General features: G+C 57.5%; 2 protein-coding genes across 2 annotated transcripts in view; one reads left to right on the forward strand and one right to left on the reverse strand.

Moving 5' to 3' along the window:
• The first annotated feature begins 1,185 nt into the window (after window positions 1–1,185).
• On the forward strand, window positions 1,186–12,424 carry LOC136366146 (semaphorin-3D-like). The gene is given in 20 exon segments (XM_066327056.1): window positions 1,186–1,385; window positions 6,061–6,221; window positions 6,883–6,945; window positions 7,167–7,286; window positions 7,621–7,723; window positions 7,829–7,957; window positions 8,280–8,425; window positions 8,653–8,767; window positions 8,912–8,981; window positions 9,328–9,471; window positions 9,548–9,719; window positions 9,721–9,772; window positions 9,894–9,982; window positions 10,397–10,415; window positions 10,418–10,437; window positions 10,710–10,870; window positions 11,011–11,086; window positions 11,088–11,142; window positions 11,309–11,451; window positions 11,522–12,424. Coding segments are annotated over 20 exon segments (2,370 nt in total). The 5' UTR covers window positions 1,186–1,267; the 3' UTR covers window positions 11,936–12,424.
• Window positions 12,425–16,692: 4,268 nt separating this feature from the next.
• The window catches only part of RAD54L2 (RAD54 like 2), a 41,953-nt gene continuing 37,858 nt past the window's right edge, over window positions 16,693–20,787 (reverse strand). Inside the window, 10 exon segments of the mRNA XM_066327057.1 lie at window positions 16,693–17,785; window positions 17,788–18,033; window positions 18,036–18,281; window positions 18,284–18,298; window positions 18,507–18,599; window positions 19,150–19,239; window positions 19,728–19,924; window positions 20,031–20,055; window positions 20,058–20,130; window positions 20,132–20,227. Of these exon segments, the coding sequence (XP_066183154.1) occupies window positions 17,313–17,785; window positions 17,788–18,033; window positions 18,036–18,281; window positions 18,284–18,298; window positions 18,507–18,599; window positions 19,150–19,239; window positions 19,728–19,924; window positions 20,031–20,055; window positions 20,058–20,130; window positions 20,132–20,227 (1,554 nt within the window). The 3' untranslated portion in view covers window positions 16,693–17,312.

Raw genomic sequence — 20,787 nt, forward strand, 5'->3', positions numbered from 1 at the left:
ACCACCCTGAGGTCACATCCATGTCCCAGGGTGGTGCCAGGTCTCCTGGTACAGAGGAAGGACCTGGAGCAGCAGCAGGTTATACTGACTAGAGTGAGATCCAGGCAGTAGTGAAGTCAGGGAAGGGGCAAGAAAGGAGCTACACCCAGCCTGAGGGGCTGCACCCCAGCCCAACCATAGCTTGCTGCTGGGAGGGAGAGAAAGCCCAACTTCAGCAGCCCAAAACCTCCACCCTAGGCAGAGCTGAGCTCTCCTTCTTGTGCAAGGCAGTTGGAAAGACTTGGGTCTACCATCCCTCCCACAGCCCATCCCTGGGATGGCAGGAATCCTTGCTCCTTGTGCCAAGAGCCTCTGGCCAGGGATGAGCCAACAAGCTCATTTTAAATCTTTCAGTCATGGGACTGGAAGAAGTTAATATGCAGCAAGAAAGGAAGTTAGTCAGAGCTGCCATGTAGGGAGCAGGTTTTTTATTAAGTGGAGAAAAAGCATCTAAGTAGCCTGGATTAGCTGGTTAGAACGGGCAGGCAAGGCCTGCTCCTGGGAGGGGCTGTGGGAGCTGCTGTGCAAGGTTGTGAACCCCTACACCTCCAAAGGGGCTTATGTGTTAAAGAGCCCTTCCAATCCACAGCACCCTGGAGCCAGTGAATGCTGGTGGCCTCAGAGAGCTCTGTAGTGACCAGGAATTTGCAGAGATCCTAGCCAGATATGTGCCATGCACACACACAGGTGATATTGGGGGGATCACAAAAATGGCATTTTAGGATGGTGCTCCAAAACATCAATTCCCCTTTCAGAGAAAGGGATGAGATTTAACCCCAAGCTGAAAACAGATTAGGGATCCTTCACCGGGCTCTGCCAAACACTGGGGTCTGAGCAGATACTGAGCAGAGGATGCCCAAGCTCTGAGAGCCCATTGGAGGGTGTACTATTGCCCTCATGTCAGTCACCTCCAGGATGCCCAAAGCCCAGCGCTCCCAGCTACCACATAATGTGGGCATGCTGGTGTGACCCCACACACCTCCTCATAGCAGGCTGGAATAGCTAGCCTGTCAAATCCCCGGACATGGACTGTGCTGGAGCTCCAAGGGGGGTGGGAGGTCAGAGGATGTCCCAGGCACAGCTGCCTTCCCAGTGCCCACACTGGTCCAGTGAGCACAGCTGCAGCCTTCCCCCTTCTCTGCTTGCAGCTGGCGTTGGAGGTGGCATCTCGGTGCTGGACCACGGTGCTGTGAGGGAGACCAGACCCTGCCCACTGCCCTGTGCCAGCATGTGGGCTGCACCTGGCCACTGCCTCGTCACACTCCTGCTATGCCTCCTCCTGCAGCAGCTGGGCAGCAGCAGGGCATGGAAGCAGCATGCCCCACGCCTTCGCCTCACCTACAAAGGTAAGGGGTTCCTCGGGGTCAGCACCTTGCAGAGAGAAAAGGGGTGGTCAGGGCTTGGGGAGACAGGCAGCCCTCTAGTCATGGCTGTACTCTCCACACTGTGGGCCCCCAGGATGTTTCAGGGATGCAGCTTCAGGCACAGTCCCTGAGGACGCTGCACCAGTGCTGCTGCCAAAAAGCAGGAAAAGGAGGTTGAACAGAAAATGTCCTGCCCTGATTCAGCAGAACACTGGGACCAGAGGGCATGTCCTTCTGCTCAGACTAACTGTGGATCTCTCTTGGTGTGCCCTGGGCTGGGGCTGAACTGCATACCCCTAGGGAATGTCCTCTGCTTCAGCTCACAGGGACACTGAGCCCCAGGACAGTCTCACCAGCCTCTTCCTCTGCCTCCCACCAGCACAATCCTACCCCAGATCAGCCCTTCTGCTTTGATCCTCTTCTGCTGGGAGAGACTGACTCTCTGTGCAGAGGATCGCCCTGCTGCACTTCTCCCTTCCTCCCAACAGCTGTCTCTCTGTTTAGATGATGAGTTCCTCCGAGGAGGCAGTTTGGTCCTCTCAAGCCTGATGCAGAGGGAGGGATTACTTTGGTGACCAGAAGATGCAGCAAGGGCAGACTGACAGGTAGCACAGAACACAGCCCAGAGAAATGTGGAAAGGAAATACCTAGAGAAAGTTTACAGGGGAATGGCCTGAGCAGCTGGAACAGAACCTTGCGAGCCTGGGAGCTTTTCACCCTTCTTGAACCTGCAGCATGGATGTGGCCAACTGATCTGCTTTCAGTTTCTCCTATATGAAAACCAGCAAGTTTCTTTGGAGGATGGCAACTAAGCACATCCTCAGTGCTGCCCTGCATGTGACCATGGTGAGGGTTGGACCAACCCTCTCCACACCTGAGAGAGGGCAGAGCAGCTTTCCCATGGGCACGGCACTCCAGGCTCCAGGGCCATGCTCTTGACCCACTCCATCACCCTGAGAAGCTGCTCTCCAGGCAGGGACTTGGATGTCCCTGTGAAAGATGCCCCCATTTGTGGCTGGAGAGGGCTGGACCTCCCAAACATGCAGGATATCTGTGTGAGGAGATGGCCCTGCTGATAGCCCAGCTCAGCTCTGCCTTTCCTTGGAGCCAGAGGAGGCAGATGGGGCGGCTGGGGCAGGTGGAGAGAAAGGGGACTGCTGACTTCAAAGCCTCACACTCTCCCGGGCCCAGCATGCCAACAGCTCTCAAACCTTGACCAGAGGCAGAAGAGGAAGCTCCCAGCAGCATCAGGAGGGCTCAAGGACGAAGTGAACAATGGCAAAGAGATGTGACTCATGGACAGCACAGGGCGGGTTCAAGGATACAACTCCTTGAGAAGTTTAGGTTTAAAAAACCCTAGGAAAAAAATAAATAAAAGAAGGCCTTTGAGAGACCATCCACAGAACCAAGCCTTGCCCTCAGATCCCAGCATGGGAGCGGCAGGCAGAGCCCTCGGTGGGGCGGGGGAGAAGACGTCGGTAAGCGGGGTCGAGGGAAGGAAATGACAGCAGGGAGGGCCGGAAGAGCACAGGAAAGATGGGGCACAGGGCACGGGGCCAGGAACAACAGCAGCGGCTCCCACCCTGTCGAGGAGGTGAGGAGGAGGATTATAATAGCACACAGGGGCAGCCTAGGCTCAGCTGGATCAGTCTGGGTCAGCGCCAGCGCTGCCTGAGCTCCACCTCTCTTTCCCCGGGCAGTGCAGCAGCGAAACCACAGCCCGCCTGCCAGCTCCTCCTGCGGGAATATTCCAGGAGCTGGCAAACGAATCCTCTGCCAGCCTTTGATCTGCAGCCAGGCGGGACCCAGAGGCCACCACCACACAGCAACTGCTCCGGAGCACGGGGAGGTCACCGGGCTCTGGTTATCGCACCAAGGGCTGCCCTGGCACGTCCCTTATCAGCCAGCAGCAGTGAGGGGCCAGAGCCCGATTTAGCGCCAAGCTTCCCCTGGGCTCCAGGGATCTCCTCCGTGGGCTGCTGAGCCTGGTGAGGGGGAAGGGGAGACGGCAGCCCTCCGGCACAGCCGGCTGTGACCCCGGGAAGTTTGGGGTCGTCCTGCACAGAGGACGGTGTGGCTGAGGGGCAGGCAGAGATGATGAATGGGACAAGGCACTTACAGTGGTCTCAACAATAAAGACAAACACCACGGCCTTGGGAATTGGTGAGCACAAAGGAGAGGATGTTTCTCACCCACAGCCGTGACATGGCTGCTGCAGACCCCCCCCCCCCCCCCCCCCCCCCCCCCACTTCCCTGTCTCCAATGTCAGGTTTGGATCCAATGACCTGAAGGTGAGAAGAAGCTGCTTTTGTGCAGCAGCTCCCTGGGTCTGGATCCCTGCACTCAGTGTCTCTCGGTGAGGGAGCAGAGCCATGGGGTCAGGCTCAGACTCCATGGTCATTAATCTGCCAGAGGGTGCAAGTGTAGGGCAGCAAGTCCTTCCAAGGTTCTCCCACATTCTGCCAGAGGCAGCAGAGAGGGCTCTGCCATCAACCTGTCCTCAGAGAGGGCTGGTGCAGGTCAGACGGTGACCAGCAAAGACATTCATAAGGACCAGTCTTGTACCCATTCCTCTTAACTAATGAACTGGATGAGCCTTCGCCCTCCCACCCCAATCCCCCTCCAGAGCCCTGCCTGACATTTCCCCCGGATCAGGCAGGTCCTGGGAGTGTTAGCAGACACAGGAGGGTGAACCATGTACCGCACCTCCAGCAGTGACAATGGCCTGCAGGAAGGGACAGGAATTCAGCTGTTAATCCCATTCAGCTGGTGGGAAACGGCTTGAAAGCCTTCTGCCCTGTATCTCTGGCACCCAGAGGAGAGCCCTTGTGCACCGAAGGGAAGGTGGAGATGCGGTGGGGCTGTGCAGTTTTTGTGGCAGTAGGAGGAGAGCCAAGAGTTCCCTGGTGTGGCTTGGAGCTGCTGCTGGCAGAGGAGGATTTGTGTCCCCACTGTAACGGGAGCTCCCCGGAGCAGGGTAGATGGAAGCGCTAGCTGGGAGCCAGCCTGGCTGCTGGATCCGGGCAGGAACCCGTGGGCTGCCTGTCCCAGCAGGGAGCAGAGGATGTCAGTGGTGTCTCCAGCCTGCAGGCTCTGGCCTCACTTCCCCTCTGCCCTGAAAAAGGAGTGGAAGGAAGTGAGACAGCCTCCTGGGTCAGCCGGTTCCCTTTGGAAGGAGCCGTGCCTGTGCCCACGTCCATCCCAACTGCACCTGGGGCTGCACGTCCACCCACACTCCTGTCCACCCTGCATCTGCCTGGCCACCATGGGCTTCCCTTGGTCACCTCCTTCCCTCTGCTCCTAACACGCTGCTTCACTCCCTGTGATTTTGGGCAGACTTTCAGCCTGGGTCTTACAGGTTTCCCTGGATTTCCAGCCACATTCCACTTCCATTCAGCCCCCATCCAGTGCAACCCATCTCCATCTCCCCCTCCTATGGCCCTACTTTTGCTCGTTACCCTGCACTACACCAAGAGGAGCCTTGGCAGAGTAGCCAGCCCTCTATCCCCAGCCACAGTCCTGTCACTTTTAGAGAGGTGAGAGATGTGTTATGACTTCTGGAAGCTCCAAGGACTGACTCAATGCTGGTTTGATCCCTGGGAGCAGGGGCTGGGGGCTGGCAGCTGCTGCGGTCTGGTGTCGGTGGAGCTTTGGCTGAACTGGGGGACCTGCACACACAGCCCCCAAACCTGGCACATCACAGACCAATACTAGCCCCAGGGATGTTGTTTCCAGGATTTCAACCAAGACACAACAGCTTATTTTCCTCCTCACACACTCATATGGCCACAACTGTGCCAGAAGGGCGAGGCGAGCCATCCCAGCTGCTGCACGGGAGCAGCCACAACCAGAAGAGCAGAGCCTTTCCCACTGTCCTGTCTCACTCCCAAAGGAGGGCATTTGGTCTATGGCACTCTTGGATCTGGCTCCCTTTCTGAGCCAGCCTAATGCTGGATTTAGGCTGTGCCTCAGGACACAGTAGTGGGAAATGTGGAGTCCTGGGTTGAGGTGGCACAGATGGGGACATCCCTTCCAAGGGTCAGTCCCAGTGCATCTATCCACCTGCCTGACTCTGCACCCATCCCTAAGCCTCTGAGTCTGTGAAGTGGCTGCTGGGCTCTACCCCACTCACAGAGGGTGTTCAGAGCAGGCTGTGTTGGCTTTGTTTCCACACAGCCTTTCCTTGGAGGGATTCTTTGCCCCAGCAAAGAGCAACCCCCTTTTTTTATGAAGACTCTCCTGATCTGAAGCCCTGGGAAAACATGCCAGGAGTCACAGCAAGCAAGTCACCTCTCTGCTGCATCCTCTGCCCTTGGTTTCAGGGTGCAGAGGCTTTAGGGCTCCAGGAGTTCCTCTGGAAGGCAGGCTGGAAGCTGAGCACTCTGAGCTACTGGAGCTGAACCTCTGTCCTGCCTTGTGCCTGCAAACCAGCCCAGCCAGGGCAAGGTCAAGCACAGTTCTGCTCTCTGTACAAGTGACTCTCTCTCAGCTCCGCACCATGATGAGCTCAGGGGCACCGAGGGTGGTGGGTTTTGCCAAGGCAGTGGCAGGAATATCGTGTAACCTTGGAGCAAGGATAGGTATCCAGAGCTGTCCCAGAGAGGGAGGCATGGGGCCTCTGGATGGGTTTCCTTTCTCTCACCTTTGTGCTCCTCAGACCTGCTGAAATCGAACAGCTCTCACCTGCTGCTGGCCTTAGGGGATGGGATGGAATTCCAAGCCCTCTTGTTGGATGAAGACAGAGCCTGGCTGATGGTGGGAGCAAAAAACCATATCTTCCTTCTCCACCTGGATCATCCCAGCAGGGAGCCTGAGAAGGTCAGTGCTGGGAGGAGGAGGCCCTGGCCAGGCTGGCCCCTTCCTCCCTGGGAACCACTCCTTGTCCCAGCGCCAGGGCATGGGTGTGGATGTGCTCTGAACGGGCCTGCTCTAACCTCACCGGGGACACATTTACACCAGGATGTTTCAATCAGTGGGGTCAGCCCATCCCTGGTGGAGCTGAGCCCTGCTGGGAAGGGCTGGTGCCAGAGGAACAGGGTGGCTTGGCCAGGAGATGTGACCTGGGTGGACTGCAGGCAGTGCCCAGAGCGTTGCTGTCACACCTAGTCCCTGATGCTGCCTCAAGAACTCCAGCAGCAAGTCCACTAACGTCATCCCAAGACATCCTGCTGGCCGGGGGTACGGCTGGAGCCCAACAAAAAAAATCCCATAATGGTGCTGCAGCGTGGTGTTCCCACAGGCTGGGATCCAGGAAAGCCTGCCTACTTCCTGGGTGGGCCTCAGCATGTCTAGGCTTTGTCCTCACACCAGGTTCACTCTGAGTTGATTTGGCAGGCTGCCCACTGGGAACTCAGGGGCAACTCCAGGTCCTCGCTGTGCACCTGAGCCTGGCAGCACCTGTTGGCTGAGCCTGTTCCCACTGGTGCCACAGGAGGCCGAGGGAAGCAGGGGCTGCATCTGCAGTGTTTTTATGTTTCAGATTTTCTGGCCAGCCCCCAGGGAGCAGGTGGAGCACTGCCAGCTGGCAGGGAAGAATGTGGAGGTAAGTAGGGCTGGCAGCCCCCACCCATTGCCTTTGGCAGCTCACCATTGATAATAAACAATCCCGTCACCCCAAAGGGGAGCCCGGGGTCTGCCTGGAATGCCGGTGTGGAGCCAGCCGGAGCTGAGCCCAGCTGAACAGCTGCTAGGACAGGGCCTGGCCAGGCTCCACACCCCAGCAGCCACCCCAGCTCAGGCCTGACAAACATCTCCCCTGCACAGACCGAGTGTGCCAACTTCATCCGCCTCCTCCAGCCCTTCAACCAGACCCATGTGTTTGCCTGTGGCACCGGCTCCTACCAACCCGTCTGTGCCTTCATCCAACTGGGAGCCAGGGGGAAGGTGAGGGACACCTTGGACAGACATATCCCTATGACTACGGATTCCCCTTGGCAGAAGGTGCCAAGAGACTCCTCTCCCTGGGAGCAGGGGGAGAGGGAGCCCCACGGCCTCGGGAGGTGGCCAGCCTGGTGCAGTCCCTGGCATTCCCATGGAGAGAGCAACACTGGTTTGGGAGTGTCAGGGTGTCCCAATGGGGATGGGACCAGGTTCTGGCATCCTGCTCAAGGAACTCACTCATCACAGACACACCGACCTCCTTTCCATCCTTTTCCCCCAAGTTCCAGCTTTTCCCCAGACTCCCCTTGGGCTGACATCTCTCCCTTGGCTCTGGCAGGGTACCAGGGCTCCCCAAATGCAGTTGGTGACACAGTCCTTGGAGTCGGGGCGAGGACGATGCCCATACAGCCCCCATGAACCATTCACGGGACTCCTCATTGGTAAGAGTGAGTGAGGAGCAGAGGGGATCCTGTTGGGGGGGGAGTGCTGGGAATAATCTGCACTGAGAGGTACTGCTTCCCACCCACACCCCCCTGACTTTGCAGGTGGGGAGCTGTATTCAGGCACCTCCAGTGACTTCATGGGCAGCAGCGCTGCCTTCTTACGGACCTGGGTCCATGGGGCCGAGCAGAGCTACATCCGCACGGAGCAGAACCAGGACCACTGGCTACACGGTAGGAGGAGGGTGACCTGTGGGCAATGGGGGCCTCTCCTTCCAGCTGGAGAGAGGCTGGAGCCAGCCCTGAGGCCAGAGCTCTGGTCTGGGCCCTCTCTCCTTGCTGGGGGGAAGCACTGATGAAGCTCCTGATAGGACCCATGCTCCAGCACGTTCCAGATCTTGAGCACTGGGAGTGGTGCTCTGCCTCCTGGGTAGCCAGGTCTCCATGGGCCCTGTGTCCCCTCAGTGCCTCACACTGTTCCCAAGGGCTTTCAGGGCAGTACCACAGGGTGGGATCAGGGCACCGGGCCATGTTGTGCTGCTTCTTCCCCCCGCAGAGCCCGCATTTGTTGGTGCCTACGCCATCCCCGATACCTACAATCCCCACGATGATAAAGTCTACATCTTCTTCCGTGAGACGGCCATGGAAGCTGGCCAGTGGGAGTGGCGGCACATCCATGCCAGGGTGGCCAGGGTCTGCAAGGTCAGTTGCCAAGGCCAGCACCCTGTGGCCTGTTGTCCCCATTAGGTGGGTTTTTACCTGCTCTGGACCGAGGTGCATGCGAAGCAGAGGAATGTGAGGGTGTCACTGCACACCTACCACAGGGCAGAAGGCTCAGGGCTGGGCATGTCCCTCTGTGGGAATGAGGAGGGCACAGCAGTGGAGGAGACTCAGAGGCTGGACTGATCCTGGTTCTTGGTGCCTGGCAGAACGATGCTGGAGGGAAGCGCAGCCTCATCAACCGCTGGAGCACGTTCCTGAAGGCCCGCCTGGTGTGCTCCATCCCCGGGCCTCAGGGCACTGAGACACACTTCGACCAACTGGGTGAGTGCCTAGCCCCGTCTGCAGCCAGGAGCAATGCAGCTCCACCATGGCTGCTCCCTCCAGCACAGCCCCAGGATGCCCACCTGCATCCTCTGGACTGGTGCTCCAGCTCTGGGTGCCTAACCTCCACCTCTCTTTTTGCAGAGGATGTTTTCCTCCTGCGCACCCGGGACCCCCAGAACCCCCTTATCTTCGGGCTCTTCACAGTCTCCAGGTGAGCAAGACCCTGTGTGGGACATTCCAACCAGTGCTGCTCACCAGGGAGTTCTGTGGGAAGAAGGGCAGGAGTAGCACCCAGCTGGCTGAGGAAGGGTCACCAGCATTTCCTTGCTTGTCCTGCTGCTGGTTCACCAGCCCATCATTAAACCACAGTTTTGGCATCTGCACAGTCAGTGATCCCCAGGCTGGACCGGCTGTGTCAAAGGGATTCCTGTCACCACCGGGGTGCTGTGCATGACTCCAGGGCTGACAGGGGACAGTGTGGGCTCAGGGAGTGGGTGTGCAAACAACTGATCCCCGTGGAGCAGCTGAGACCGTGAGAGCCCTGTGCTTCCCGACAGTGGTGTCTTCAGTGGGTCTGCCGTCTGCATCTACTCCATGGCCGCCGTGAGAGCTGCCTTCAGCGGCCCCTTCGCACACAAGGAAGGATTCGACTACCGTTGGGTAGAATACAAGGGACGTGTCCCCTACCCCCGCCCCGGCACGGTAAGGGAATGGGGAGCAGCCGAGCGGGAGAGTGGGACAGGCTGGTCGCCCTACTGCAACCCCTGTGTCACACAGTTGCCCCAGTGAGACGTACGACCCCCTCCTGCAGTCCACCAAGGACTTCCCCGACGAGCTGATCAGCTTCATGCGCAGCCACCAGCTGATGTGGGAGCCCGTGCACCCGCAGGGCGGGCAGCCCGTGCTGGTCCGGGTCAATGTGCCCTACCGGCTGCGGCGGCTGCTGGTTGCACCGGCTGGACACGCAGAACCGGGAGTACGACGTGCTCTTCCTCGGCACAGGTGGGAGCTTGCCCCAGCTCGGGGAACGCTGCCACCACGGGGCAGCTCGTGTGGCACTCTGGTCCTGCCAGCCCGGGGGGCTTCTCAACCCTGACAGCTCCTCCTCCCGCGGCCTTCACAGATGACGGCAAAGTCCTGAAAGTGGCCCTGGCCGTCGGGGTGAGCCATGGCCCCGAGGTGATCAGCCTGGAGGAGATCAGCGTCACTAAGGTACAGGCAGCCAGAGTGGCACCGCGGGGGTTGAAGTGAGGTGGTTGGACCACACAGCCTCCCGTGGCCGTGGCACGCTCCTGCAGGCTCTGCAGGAATTCACTGCAGCTCTCGGGGAGGCTCTCACCTCACTGCTGGGGCTCCTACCCGCTCTGGGCGGCAGAAAAGCACAGAGGGGTTGCCAGTGGAACTGGAGCCATCCAGTCCCCTGAGGTGTGGGTTGTACTTTGGAGCCCATGCTGAAATGGGAGGACTGAGCCCAGCTTTTGAAAGCAGGGCTACTGGGCAGAGCTGTCCTGGGCTGCCCACATCAAGCTCCTTGCCTGTAACCCCTGGGGGCACAGTCCTACTTGGTAGGCTGGGGCACCCAGAAGGGTCTAATGTAGCTGCAGCACCCTTTTGTTTCCCCTGCAGGTACCTTCTCCCATCCTGGACTGAAGTTATCACCAAAGCGGGTGAGTCTCCCTTCTGATTCTCCCTAAAGCAGTCCAGGGACACGGATAGAGATCAGCTGGTCCCAGCAACTCTGCCGGGTCCCTTGCCCCAGGGGTGCACATTTAGGGAATGGGATCCTGCCAGGGCCTTAAGGGGGTGGGAGGGTCTGTCTCGCACTCCTACTGTCCCCCAGTGGTCCCCACCACAGCACGGGGGTAGGGGCTCTGTTCCCTGCCAACCCCCGGTCTCCAGCCGGGGTGCTGATGGCCACTGTCCCGCTTGCCCCGAGCAGCAGGAGCTGTTTGTGAGCTGCACCCACGGGCTGCTCCGGCTCTCCCTGTTCCGCTGCGAGCTCTACGGCAAAACCTGCACCGACTGCTGCCTGGCCAGGGATCCCTACTGCACCTGGGACAGCAAGACCTGCGCCTCACACCTGCTCACGCGAGAAGAGGTGAGTGTGTGCCCCTGCAAGGGTGATGCTGTTCAAGCAGGGAATGGGCAAGCGGCAGCCCGGGAGCTTTACCCATCAGCCAGACCCCTACTGCCGCTCTGCCTGCCTGCCACCCACCCTTTCCTGGTCTCCCTTTCTCGGGGCGTTGCCACAGAGGAATCCCACAGCCTGGGGTGGGACAGCCACAGCCTTTTCTGCTCTCCCACAGGCGTGCCCGCTTGCCAGGACGTGCTGAAAGCTGACCCGCTCAGCCAGTGCCAGGACACGGCCGAAGGTAAGCACCAGCTCCGGCAGGGACAGCCGGCTGTGCCCAGGGAGCGCCGTGCCCGGGAGGCACCGCGCTGGGAACCAGTGCCCTCACCGCGGACTGGCTGCTCCCTGCTGCCCTCCCTCTGGTCGCACAGCCCCCACTCCGGGTTCTCACCCTCTCCCCTGCACAGGGACTGCTGCGGTGGAGAAGGTGGTTTTTGGGGTGGAGAAGAACTCGACCTTCCTCGAGTGCTTGGCGCGCTCCCCGCAGATCACGATCCGATGGCTGGTGCGGCGCGGCGAGGAGACAGCCCCGAGCGAGTACGAGGACAGGGCGGAAGGGACGAGGGGCAGGGCTGGCTTTATCCTCAGGGACTGACCCATGAGGTGTGTCTTTGCCCCAGGTCAGGAACAACGGACATTTCTTGGTGCTGGAGCAAGGGCTACTGATCCGCCAGCTGGCGAGGGAGGACATGGGCACCTACGAGTGCCAGGCGGTGGAGCGCTCCTTCTCCCGGCCCCTCACCCGGTACAGCCTCCGCGTCATCAGACACGAGGCCACGGAGCTGCCACCGTACAAACGGAACAAGGAGATTGAGCCGGGAGGGACCCACCACAGCCCCCGGCCTCGGACTGACCTGCACCCGGGCTCCAAGGGCTTGCCGCGGGCCCTGGGGGCGCCGGGCACCAACCTGGACGCCTACTGCAATGCCCTGCGGCTGCAGGAACGCCAGCGGCAGCGAGCCTGGCAGAAGTGGCAGCACCCGTCCCCGGACAGTAGGAACGGCCGGTGGCGGAGGCAGCCACAGGGCCTGTGAGAGGCAGAGGGAGCCAGGGCTGCCCACAGCTCCCTCCCCAGTCTCTCCAGGGCTCTCCTCGCACGTCGGCATCAGCTCCGGACACCTCTCGCCTTCCCGTGCAGAACCGCCTCGCCTGTTACTACCTCAAGCCCCGCCAGCCCCGCGGCCTCTCCACGCCCCACGGGGCACCGGGGACAGGGCAGGCAGCCCTCGCCGGCTCTCGGAGACTCAAAGCTATTTACCTGCAGAATATTTATTTTCCCTGTTTCCCCCTGGCCCTGACTGATGATCAGCAGCAGCAATAGAGGGCAGGGAGGGGCACGGGCCAGCTGTCCCAAGGTCCATGCTGTTCCCTAACTCCCGCAGCACCCAGCCCAGGCAGGGCCAGCCGTGTGATGCCTCTCTTCCCTGTGGAGGCGGCAGGATGCTCACCTGGGTGGCTGCCGAGGTGTGGATGGAGCCCAGGTGCTGCTAGAAGCAGCATGACAGTTCCGGGCTGAGCCTGGGTTCCAGGTGTGCGAGATGCTCATCCTAGCCTAGCTCCAACCCACTTCAAATGAAACCACTTTCCTTTTTGCATTTTGACATTTATTTTACTGCGGGGATGGGGGGGTGGGGTGAAGAAAAGAAAAAAAAAGAGAGAGAAGCAACAGGCAGTTATACCAACTTAGGATTTATTATTTTTTTAAAAATGACATGAAACACAAGTAAAAATAAATACATCATATAACAACAAATTGTTCAAAGTCTCTGTTCTGGGAAATCAGGCGAGCACATCCCATTTGACAGAGAGAAGAGGGAAGCCATGATCATGCGTGGGGCCAACGACTGACCCACCCTGCTAGCAATACTCCTCTTTCCAACTCACAGAGACGGGCCACAACTAAGGCGGTAGTAAAAAACAAGAAAAGAAAAGAAAAACAGAAGAAAAGAACCCAAACCAACAGAAGACCCCAAATGAGACTCAGTGATGGATTCCTTCAGGCTCCCATGGATCTGCCAGACTCCAGCTCTGAGCTGGGTAGCAGCCGAGGCAGCAGTGGTGGTCTGGGAGGTGGCAGAGGTTTCTCTCCCTCACTTGCCCCATCGTCCCTTCATAGGGAGCACTTGCTCCATGTTGCAAGGAGCCATCCCTCACTGTAATTTAGCTGGATTATGGTCCTTGTTCAACTTCTTTCCCCAGCCCCAGCTCACCTCCACCCCTGGTCCTTCCAAGACTGGATCAGCAAAATTTATTCCAGAGTGGCAAGAAACACCAGGTGAAGGTATTTGCTGTACTTGTCCCTGTTGGCCTGGAAGCTACCCCCAAACCAGCAGCAATCTTCGCACATTCAGACTCTTGAATTTGTTGTCCAGAGGAGCTGTGGCTGCCAATCCCAATCCAAGGCCAAGCTGTACAGGGCTTGGAGCAACCTGGTCTAGTGGAAAGTGTCCCTGCCCATGGCAGGGGGGCTGGAACAAGACAGTCTTTAAGCTCCTTTCCAGCCCAAACCCTTCTATGATTCACTGACATCATTAAGTCAAAATACACATCATTTCTAGTGAAGACCCTGTGGAAATTGCACTCTTTGCTTGCCAGAATATTTGCTTTTTCCAAGTGGCTGCACCCAACCTCCCCACCTTCCCAGACACTCCAGGACAATGTGCAGCAGATCCTGCCCAACATGGGCCAGGATGGGCTGTGTTTTCCCCAACCTGCAGCTCCCCAGGAAGCCCCAATAGCCACATCAGCAGTGGGGGCAACAAGCTCACCAAGCCCAGGGCACAGAGCACCAGCAGCCACCCCACACCCATGGCACTGTCCCACAGTGGTACCCAGCCTTCACCCAAACTGTCCTCAGGAGAGCAAACCTCCCACCAAAGGCAAGTGCCGAGGGTTGGGTGCCAGCGTAGAGGCAGCTGACCATTCCTGAGGCCCCCACAGATCTGTCCTGGCCTTGGGCTGTGCTCAGGAATCTTCCTTACTGCCCAAACCCTCTGCAAGAGAGTCCTGCACTGCTGTTCTGTGTCACCCGCAGCCCCTCTGAGAACCAGCATGCTGCTTCCATCAGGTCATTCAGAGAAAGAAATTCAGCAGCAGAAGAAAAATTTAAACCCGTGCCGGGAAGCCCCTGTTCCACGCTCAGGAAAACCAAGAGAGGACCCTCTGCAGCAGAAAACACATGCTGGAGAGGAGAAACCTCTGAGGAGAGCAGATGAGGGAGAAGAGCAGGCCCCATGGGAGGGGAGTTTTAGAGCTTAGAGAGCTCCCTCGCTGGGGACAACCCACAACCCCTCCTGTGGCTTCTGTGGGGCACAGGAAATCCTTCCCATGGCACCGTGGCAGAGCAGGTGCCTCCAGTTGCCTTGGAGCAGCCCCAGGCACTGCCAGCTCCCACGGGAGCCCTGTAGTCAGGCATTGTGGCCATCTCTGTGACCACCTCAGCCGAAGCTCTTCCAGGGCTCATCTCCTCACTAGGGGGGCCCAGGACTGTGGAGGGGGCAGAGCTGGGGCTGCTGCAGCTGCCCGGGGCTGTGGATGTTTGCCAGCAGTGGGTCATGCACAGGGCAGCCACACCGTATGGAGGGTGCCTAGGTGGTGTACAAGCCATGGCCACAAGGGAGGGTGGAACAGGCATCACACCTCTCTCTAGTGCTGGGTTAACAGCCAGCCCGGAGCACATTCTGCACCCTGTGGCATTCTCAGCCCCTACAGCCATAGGGCTCCGGCTCTGCTGGGGAACCACTGGAGAACATCAGGTGGCAGCACAGGGATGCGCTGGCTCTGGAAGCCCTGGGCTCTCTCCTGGAGAAAAGCAAGGAGCAGAGAGGTGTGCAATCACCAGTACCACATCCAGACCACAGTGCTGACTGCCCCCAGCCATTTTCACACCTTGGCCCAGCACAGGCCCCATCAGAGATTACGTGTGAGGGTCACTGGGATGAGCCCCAGTACCCTGACCCCCACAGGAAGGGCTGGGATGGCTGCAGGGCTCTGGGGGGTCTGCTCATGTTCCCACCTCCCACACGCGCCCACAGGTCTCAATACTTGCTACTCTGGACAAAGAAAGCCCTTGCCTAGGTTCATTCCCCCAAATCCACAGGAAAACTGACAGCCTCACAGGGACACAACGCACAGCTGGGCAAGCTGGTCATACAATCAGTGTCAGAGGGTAGTGCATGAGGTGGACACAGAGCACAGGAGGGCATGACTCACAGATGCAGCACTGTCAAGTCTTTGGAGAAACTTGCATGAACACCATCAGTTAATTTGCTTTGTTACTTTTGTGGGGGCTTTTGATTTTATTTCCATGGTGCATCCAAAGACAAGTTGTCCAGCAGTTTGCTCAGAACCCCTCGGTTTTCAACTCCTAGGATATGTTAAAGAAGAAAGCACTATTTTAATGTTTGTTGTTGTTTTTTTTTTTTTTTAAATAATTAAAATAATTTGCATAGCTAAACTGTTGATCTAAGGCTTCTATGAATGGTGTGGTTATGTTTGACAGACAATGTCCATTAAACAGAGAAAGACACTAGGAAAGCCCCGTAACAATTTTATTGTGTTTCTGTACACATGCGTGCACACACAACCCTCTCATCTCGGTAAGGGAGGTCCCCATCTTCCAGCACCCCTTTGGTGGAGCATGTCAGGACATCCTGCCCTTTCCTACACCTAGTTGGTCCCAGCTAACACCAGTGACTGCAGCTTCCATGGCCTACTAAGGGTCCCCTACAGGCTACCACCAGCTCCAGGGACACCCAACGCAGGTGAGCACAGCTCCTGCATGGTGACACCCAGATGTGACATGGAGGTTCCTGGATTTCGAGTGTCCATCCTAGTGCGTTCTCACACACAGTCACATGCTCCAAGCCCAGCTGCACCTGGGTATCCTAGCCTCTCTCTCGGAGCCCCTGGACCTGAGTAGCAGCTGGGTGCGTGCTGGCAGGGCCAGGACCAGGCTCTGCACTCCTGGGGCTGAGCAGAAGCACCAATCCCTGCATGGGGAAAGGCACTTCCTCATTAAGAACTCTGTTTCCCAGCTCCACGCACCTCACAGTTCTCCTCTGTCTCACTGGGAATGAGCATAGGAGGTTTCCACATGTTGTCCTCCAGCAGCCCCACAAGAAGAGGATTCCATCCTCCCTCCAGCCGCTCAGCACCCAGAGCAGCTCCTGCTCTGGCACAATGCCCTGATGGGACACATTCAACTGGTGCCACCTGGGTCAGCCACAGGCCACCTCCATGGTAGGGGCCTGCTCCTAGGCTAGGCTTTGGTCAACCAGCTGCTTCTCCCCACACAGACAACCCAACAAGCGACCACTGCATGATGGAGGCCAGCTTTTTTATTTTTTTAATATGGAAATTAATTTAAAAAGTAGAAAGAAAGACTTCCCCCAGACAATAAATATTATGCCTTCATGAAATAAATTAATGTAGAGATTCTGTGCAGGGAAAAGTCTCTCCAGTCACAGATTCAACAGCAATGGCACTGGTCCAGTGTCCCCTCCCAACCTCTCCACTGCCTGGTGCTGTTCAGAAGCAGCAGCGAGCCCACCACCCCTGGATCTGGTGGGCCACAGCAGGGTGAGACGTGGCCTTCACACAGCCAGGCAGGATACAGGGAAGTCAGCAGGATCCCCCTCTGATGGCCACCAAGACATGTGGGATTGCTCCACTCACCTGGCCTGGCATATAGAGGTGGCATCACACCCACAGGCCCTGGCACAGGAACCTGCCTGGAGCCCTCACACTCTAGTCTCATGTGAATTTGAAGAGGGTGACAAATTGTGGGGTATTTTCTCTTTTTTTAATCTTTTTTTTCTTTTCTTTCTTCTTTTATTTGACATCAATCCCCTCCCTCCCTGCCCCAACATACACAATGTAGATGCCTCCCCACTCCCTCCCCATTAAAAACACTGTCCCCAACCTCTGGTGGAGTCATCCCCGGCCCACCCCTCTCGCAGAGAGAGAAGTTCACAGATAAGGCAGTTCATGTGAGAGGGAGCTCGGCCCTGCCAGCAGTCAAGCCTGTGCCTCCAGGCCTGAGAAGGGCAGTGACTCACAACACCAAGCCTCCACGGCCAGACAAGACAGAGAACAGAGACAGACAGACAAACAGAGTGTGGGGGAAGCACTCCTACAGTTTGCATTGCTGCTTCCTTCCTCTCTGGCTCTTGCTCCCGTGGCTCTCAAAGGTCCACTCTATCCCTCTCCAGGCCCCCTAATACAATTCTTATCCTCGACAGCTAAAAACACAACAAAACAAAACGAAAAGAACAAAACCACCCCCACGCCACACCCTTCGCATCCTTCTCCACCCACTGCCGTGGCCCAGAGAGAAAATCCTGACTCCCAAAAAGGTACTGCAACCTTTGCCTCTTGGCGGAGCTGAGACAGAGCAGGAGCTGGGCCTTTTTATTTCCCTGTGATTTCTATGACATCATCGTCTTTGTCCTCATCATTAGAGCTGCATCCCACCTCTGGGACCTCCTGGGGTTCAAACTGAGGCACCTGGGACTGAAGGACACCCCCAGTCGGGTAGCCCGAGTGAGGGGACATGTAGCCAGGGTAGGCAGATGCCATGCTCCTGGGAAGGCTGCTAGGCAGGACAGGGGCTGGGAAAGGAGCAAACATCCTGGGCTCGGGCAGGAGTGACTGCGTGAAGGGAAGTGAATAATTGGGCAGCACCCCTGTCAGAGAAGGGTTTAGCATGAATGAGGGGACGCTGGCGGTGGCTGAGGTAGCAGCAGAAGAGCTGGCGGTGCCGGCTGTCAGCAGAGGGTCAGTAGTCACAGGGAACACCAGATGAGGGTCTGGGAGTAAATTGGGCAGCTGGTAATAAGAGGAGCCAGTGCCCATGTACAAGGAGTTTCCTGGCTGGGAGGCAATGGATGGGTTAGGTTGTGGTTTAAAGAGACAGGAGGCATGGTGAACCCACCAGAGATGGGGTACCCGTGTTCGTACGGCTGCATGGACGACGGCAACTGGCGCTTCTTCTGCTGCCTCCGGGATTGCTCCTCCGGAGCTGATGGCGACGTCGACTTGCGCTTGTTGCCCCGTAAGTCCAAAACTGGGTGGGCATTGCTGTGCTGGCTGGTGGCTGGCAGGGCTGAGGACACGGAGGGAGCCATGCAGGGAACCCCACGTGCTGCTCGGCTCCTCGGGCGGCGGCGCCAGGCGTGCTGTTCGTGCGGGTACTGTGGCCCTGCGCCGTGGTGGTGCTGGGAGAGCTGTGGCGGGACTCACGCGCGGCCGCCGCCTCCGCATACTGCTGCAGCTCGCTGATGATCTCAGGGCTGTCGGGGGCGATGGGCCGAGTGAGCTCCTCTGCACTGGGGAGCTGTGGGGATGAGGCACTGTGTCTGCCATTGCTCGTGGACTCAGGGAAGAGCTCTGGGAGCCTGCAAATGAGGAGATGGGGCAGGTGACCTCAGAGAAAAGCCTGTGGGCCAAGAACAATGCTGGAAAGGAAGGTGGGAATATCTTGGGGATATGGCAGGGTCTGCTGTAAACACAGACATGATGGAATACATCAGGGAATACTGTCCCTTCCCTATTCCAGTAGGGAAGCACGTGTGCAAGCCCCACACAGCACCCACAGGCCCCTACCTGAGGCAGCTGTCCGACGGTCTTCATTGCCCTTCGGCTTCCCAGTGGTTCGTATGGCAAAAATCCGACCGTCGCTGGTCCGGATATATGTCCCTGGAACAGAGGCAGGACAACTTCATTCAACAACTTCATTACAACTCCAATCTCAGCTCAGGACCTGGATCCTGCAAGGTTTCTTGTGCAAGAACAGGACAGCAGTGCTGCATAGACACAGTGGAGGGCTTCTACCCCCTTTCTCCCCCTTCACTTTCACCCTTTCAGCTTTCCTGGACTGGAGATCACCCCTCTCAGTGTGCCACTGGGAAATGTGGAACTTCACACTTGAAACAGTTTGCTCTGGGAGAAGCAGGGAGCGTTTGGACTTGCAGAAGCCTCAGGACTTGAACTGAGGACTTATGTGAAGGAAGAACTGAGCCCCAAAGTTGAACAGCTCCTCTCAGGGACCAGGAGCAGCCACAGCTACAACAGCCGTGCAGCATCAGCACACCCAGAGCACGGGCTGCAACAGTCACTTCTAACTCTTGTTTCCTTCCCTTCTTGTTTCTTTTTTTCTCAAGGGATTGATTCATGCCTTTACATCATTTTCTTTCCTAATTATCTCTGGCTAGTACGCTATCCACAAGTCTTAGCAGGACAGAATTACCTTTTGTCCCTCGGATGATGTGGATGCTCTCACCAGCACTGATTCTTGCTTGCACATCAGTGGATGTGTTTGTACCTGGAATCACAATATCTAGCAGTGGGGAAAGAAACAGAATAATGCCCATTAAACTACATGCTAGCCACAGCCAGGGAAGAGCAAGTGCACCACCATTCCCTTTTTTTGAAGTGTAATTGTCTTTCCTATGTGCTGTGCTATAAGTAAGTCCTGGGTTTATTTCTACACAGCACAAGAAGGCAACAGAGGCTCCAAGGAAGCAAAAGCCATACTGTCCTGGCACAGCATCTCCAAAACTACTAGCAACAGTATTGCAGCTCCTATCAGGGAAAGTTCACAATCCACCAGGTCCATGGCTCTTGTATACCTGCAGGGAAAGTCCTCCAGGCACAGAGGAACCACCCAAACGCAGAGAGACAGTATCTTTGCCTCTGATGCCCATCTGCCCACAGCCCATATGGACATCAACAACTCACCCTGATCCTCGTTTCACCATGGGCATCCTCAATTTACCCTGGGCACCATGGGCATGACCCAATGCACTTTGAGCAGCAGCAACTCACCGGTGGTGGTAACAATCTTCTGCACAAAGACACCAGCTCGCTGCAGATAGTTGATGGGAAAGTTGACAGCAGGGTTAGAACTTGAGGTTGATCCTGCACTGCCCACGGGGACGTGCCGGGGCATCATTGGAATAGGAGTGGACTGAACTGGGCGGACACTTGCCACTGGTTTGTCCTCACCCTTGAGGGCTGGTCGCCTGGTGAGAGAGGAGGGAGCAGAGTGCAGCACCCACCCCAGCCATGAGCATCCTTTGCCACCTCATTCATCTACAGCACGGAGAGAAGGAAGGGGCAGATGCTCACCAGTTCCTCTGGCTAAAGGCAGGATGCTTGTCAGACTCTGGTCACTGGCTGGGTAATACTGTGCGTAGGATGGCCGGGTGTAGGGGACGGATGCTCGCTTTTTCCTCCTCATAGCTCTTCTTGGCTGCTTTCTTCTCTGCCTTGGTTAGCTTGTGCTCCTTCCGGTCGATCAGCAGTGACTCATGCTGAAAAGGCTCCTGCAACCCCACAGCACCACGGTTCTGGCACCCACACACCACAAGAGGGAACCAGCACACCCCGAATGGCAGCCGCCCGCTTCCTGCGGCCCAGCCTGCCTCCTTCCCAGGCTGGCAGAGCTGGCCATGGCAAAGCACGTGTGGGGGGCACTGCTGTGGGTGTGACCAAGGCTCATCTTGAAGTGTGACAGTCAGCTAATGACATCATCTGCCCAGCCAAGGTCATCACTTACCATGAGCACACAGCAAAACCCAGGAGCTTTGGCCAGGCCAAGAGCACAGCACAGAGCCTGCCACAATGTCACACAGCCCCCAGAGCCCCACAGCACCTGGCACAGGCACACTCTGCAGCACCACCCCACCTGTGACACTCCTGACACACTGGCCAGTGGTGCCTGTCCCAGCTTTGGCTTAAAGTCACCCCAGGAAAAGAGCTGGGAGCAAGCTGGGATATTCCACTGCTACCTTCACGCCCAGCACCAAGTTGAAGAAATGGGTGCCTGACAACTGCCCCCAAACCTGTACAGGACAGAGGTGTTCCTAGATGAGTGGAAGCTATC

Source organism: Sylvia atricapilla, chromosome 11, assembly GCF_009819655.1.
Source record: "Sylvia atricapilla isolate bSylAtr1 chromosome 11, bSylAtr1.pri, whole genome shotgun sequence".
Taxonomy (NCBI): Eukaryota; Metazoa; Chordata; class Aves; order Passeriformes; family Sylviidae; genus Sylvia; species Sylvia atricapilla.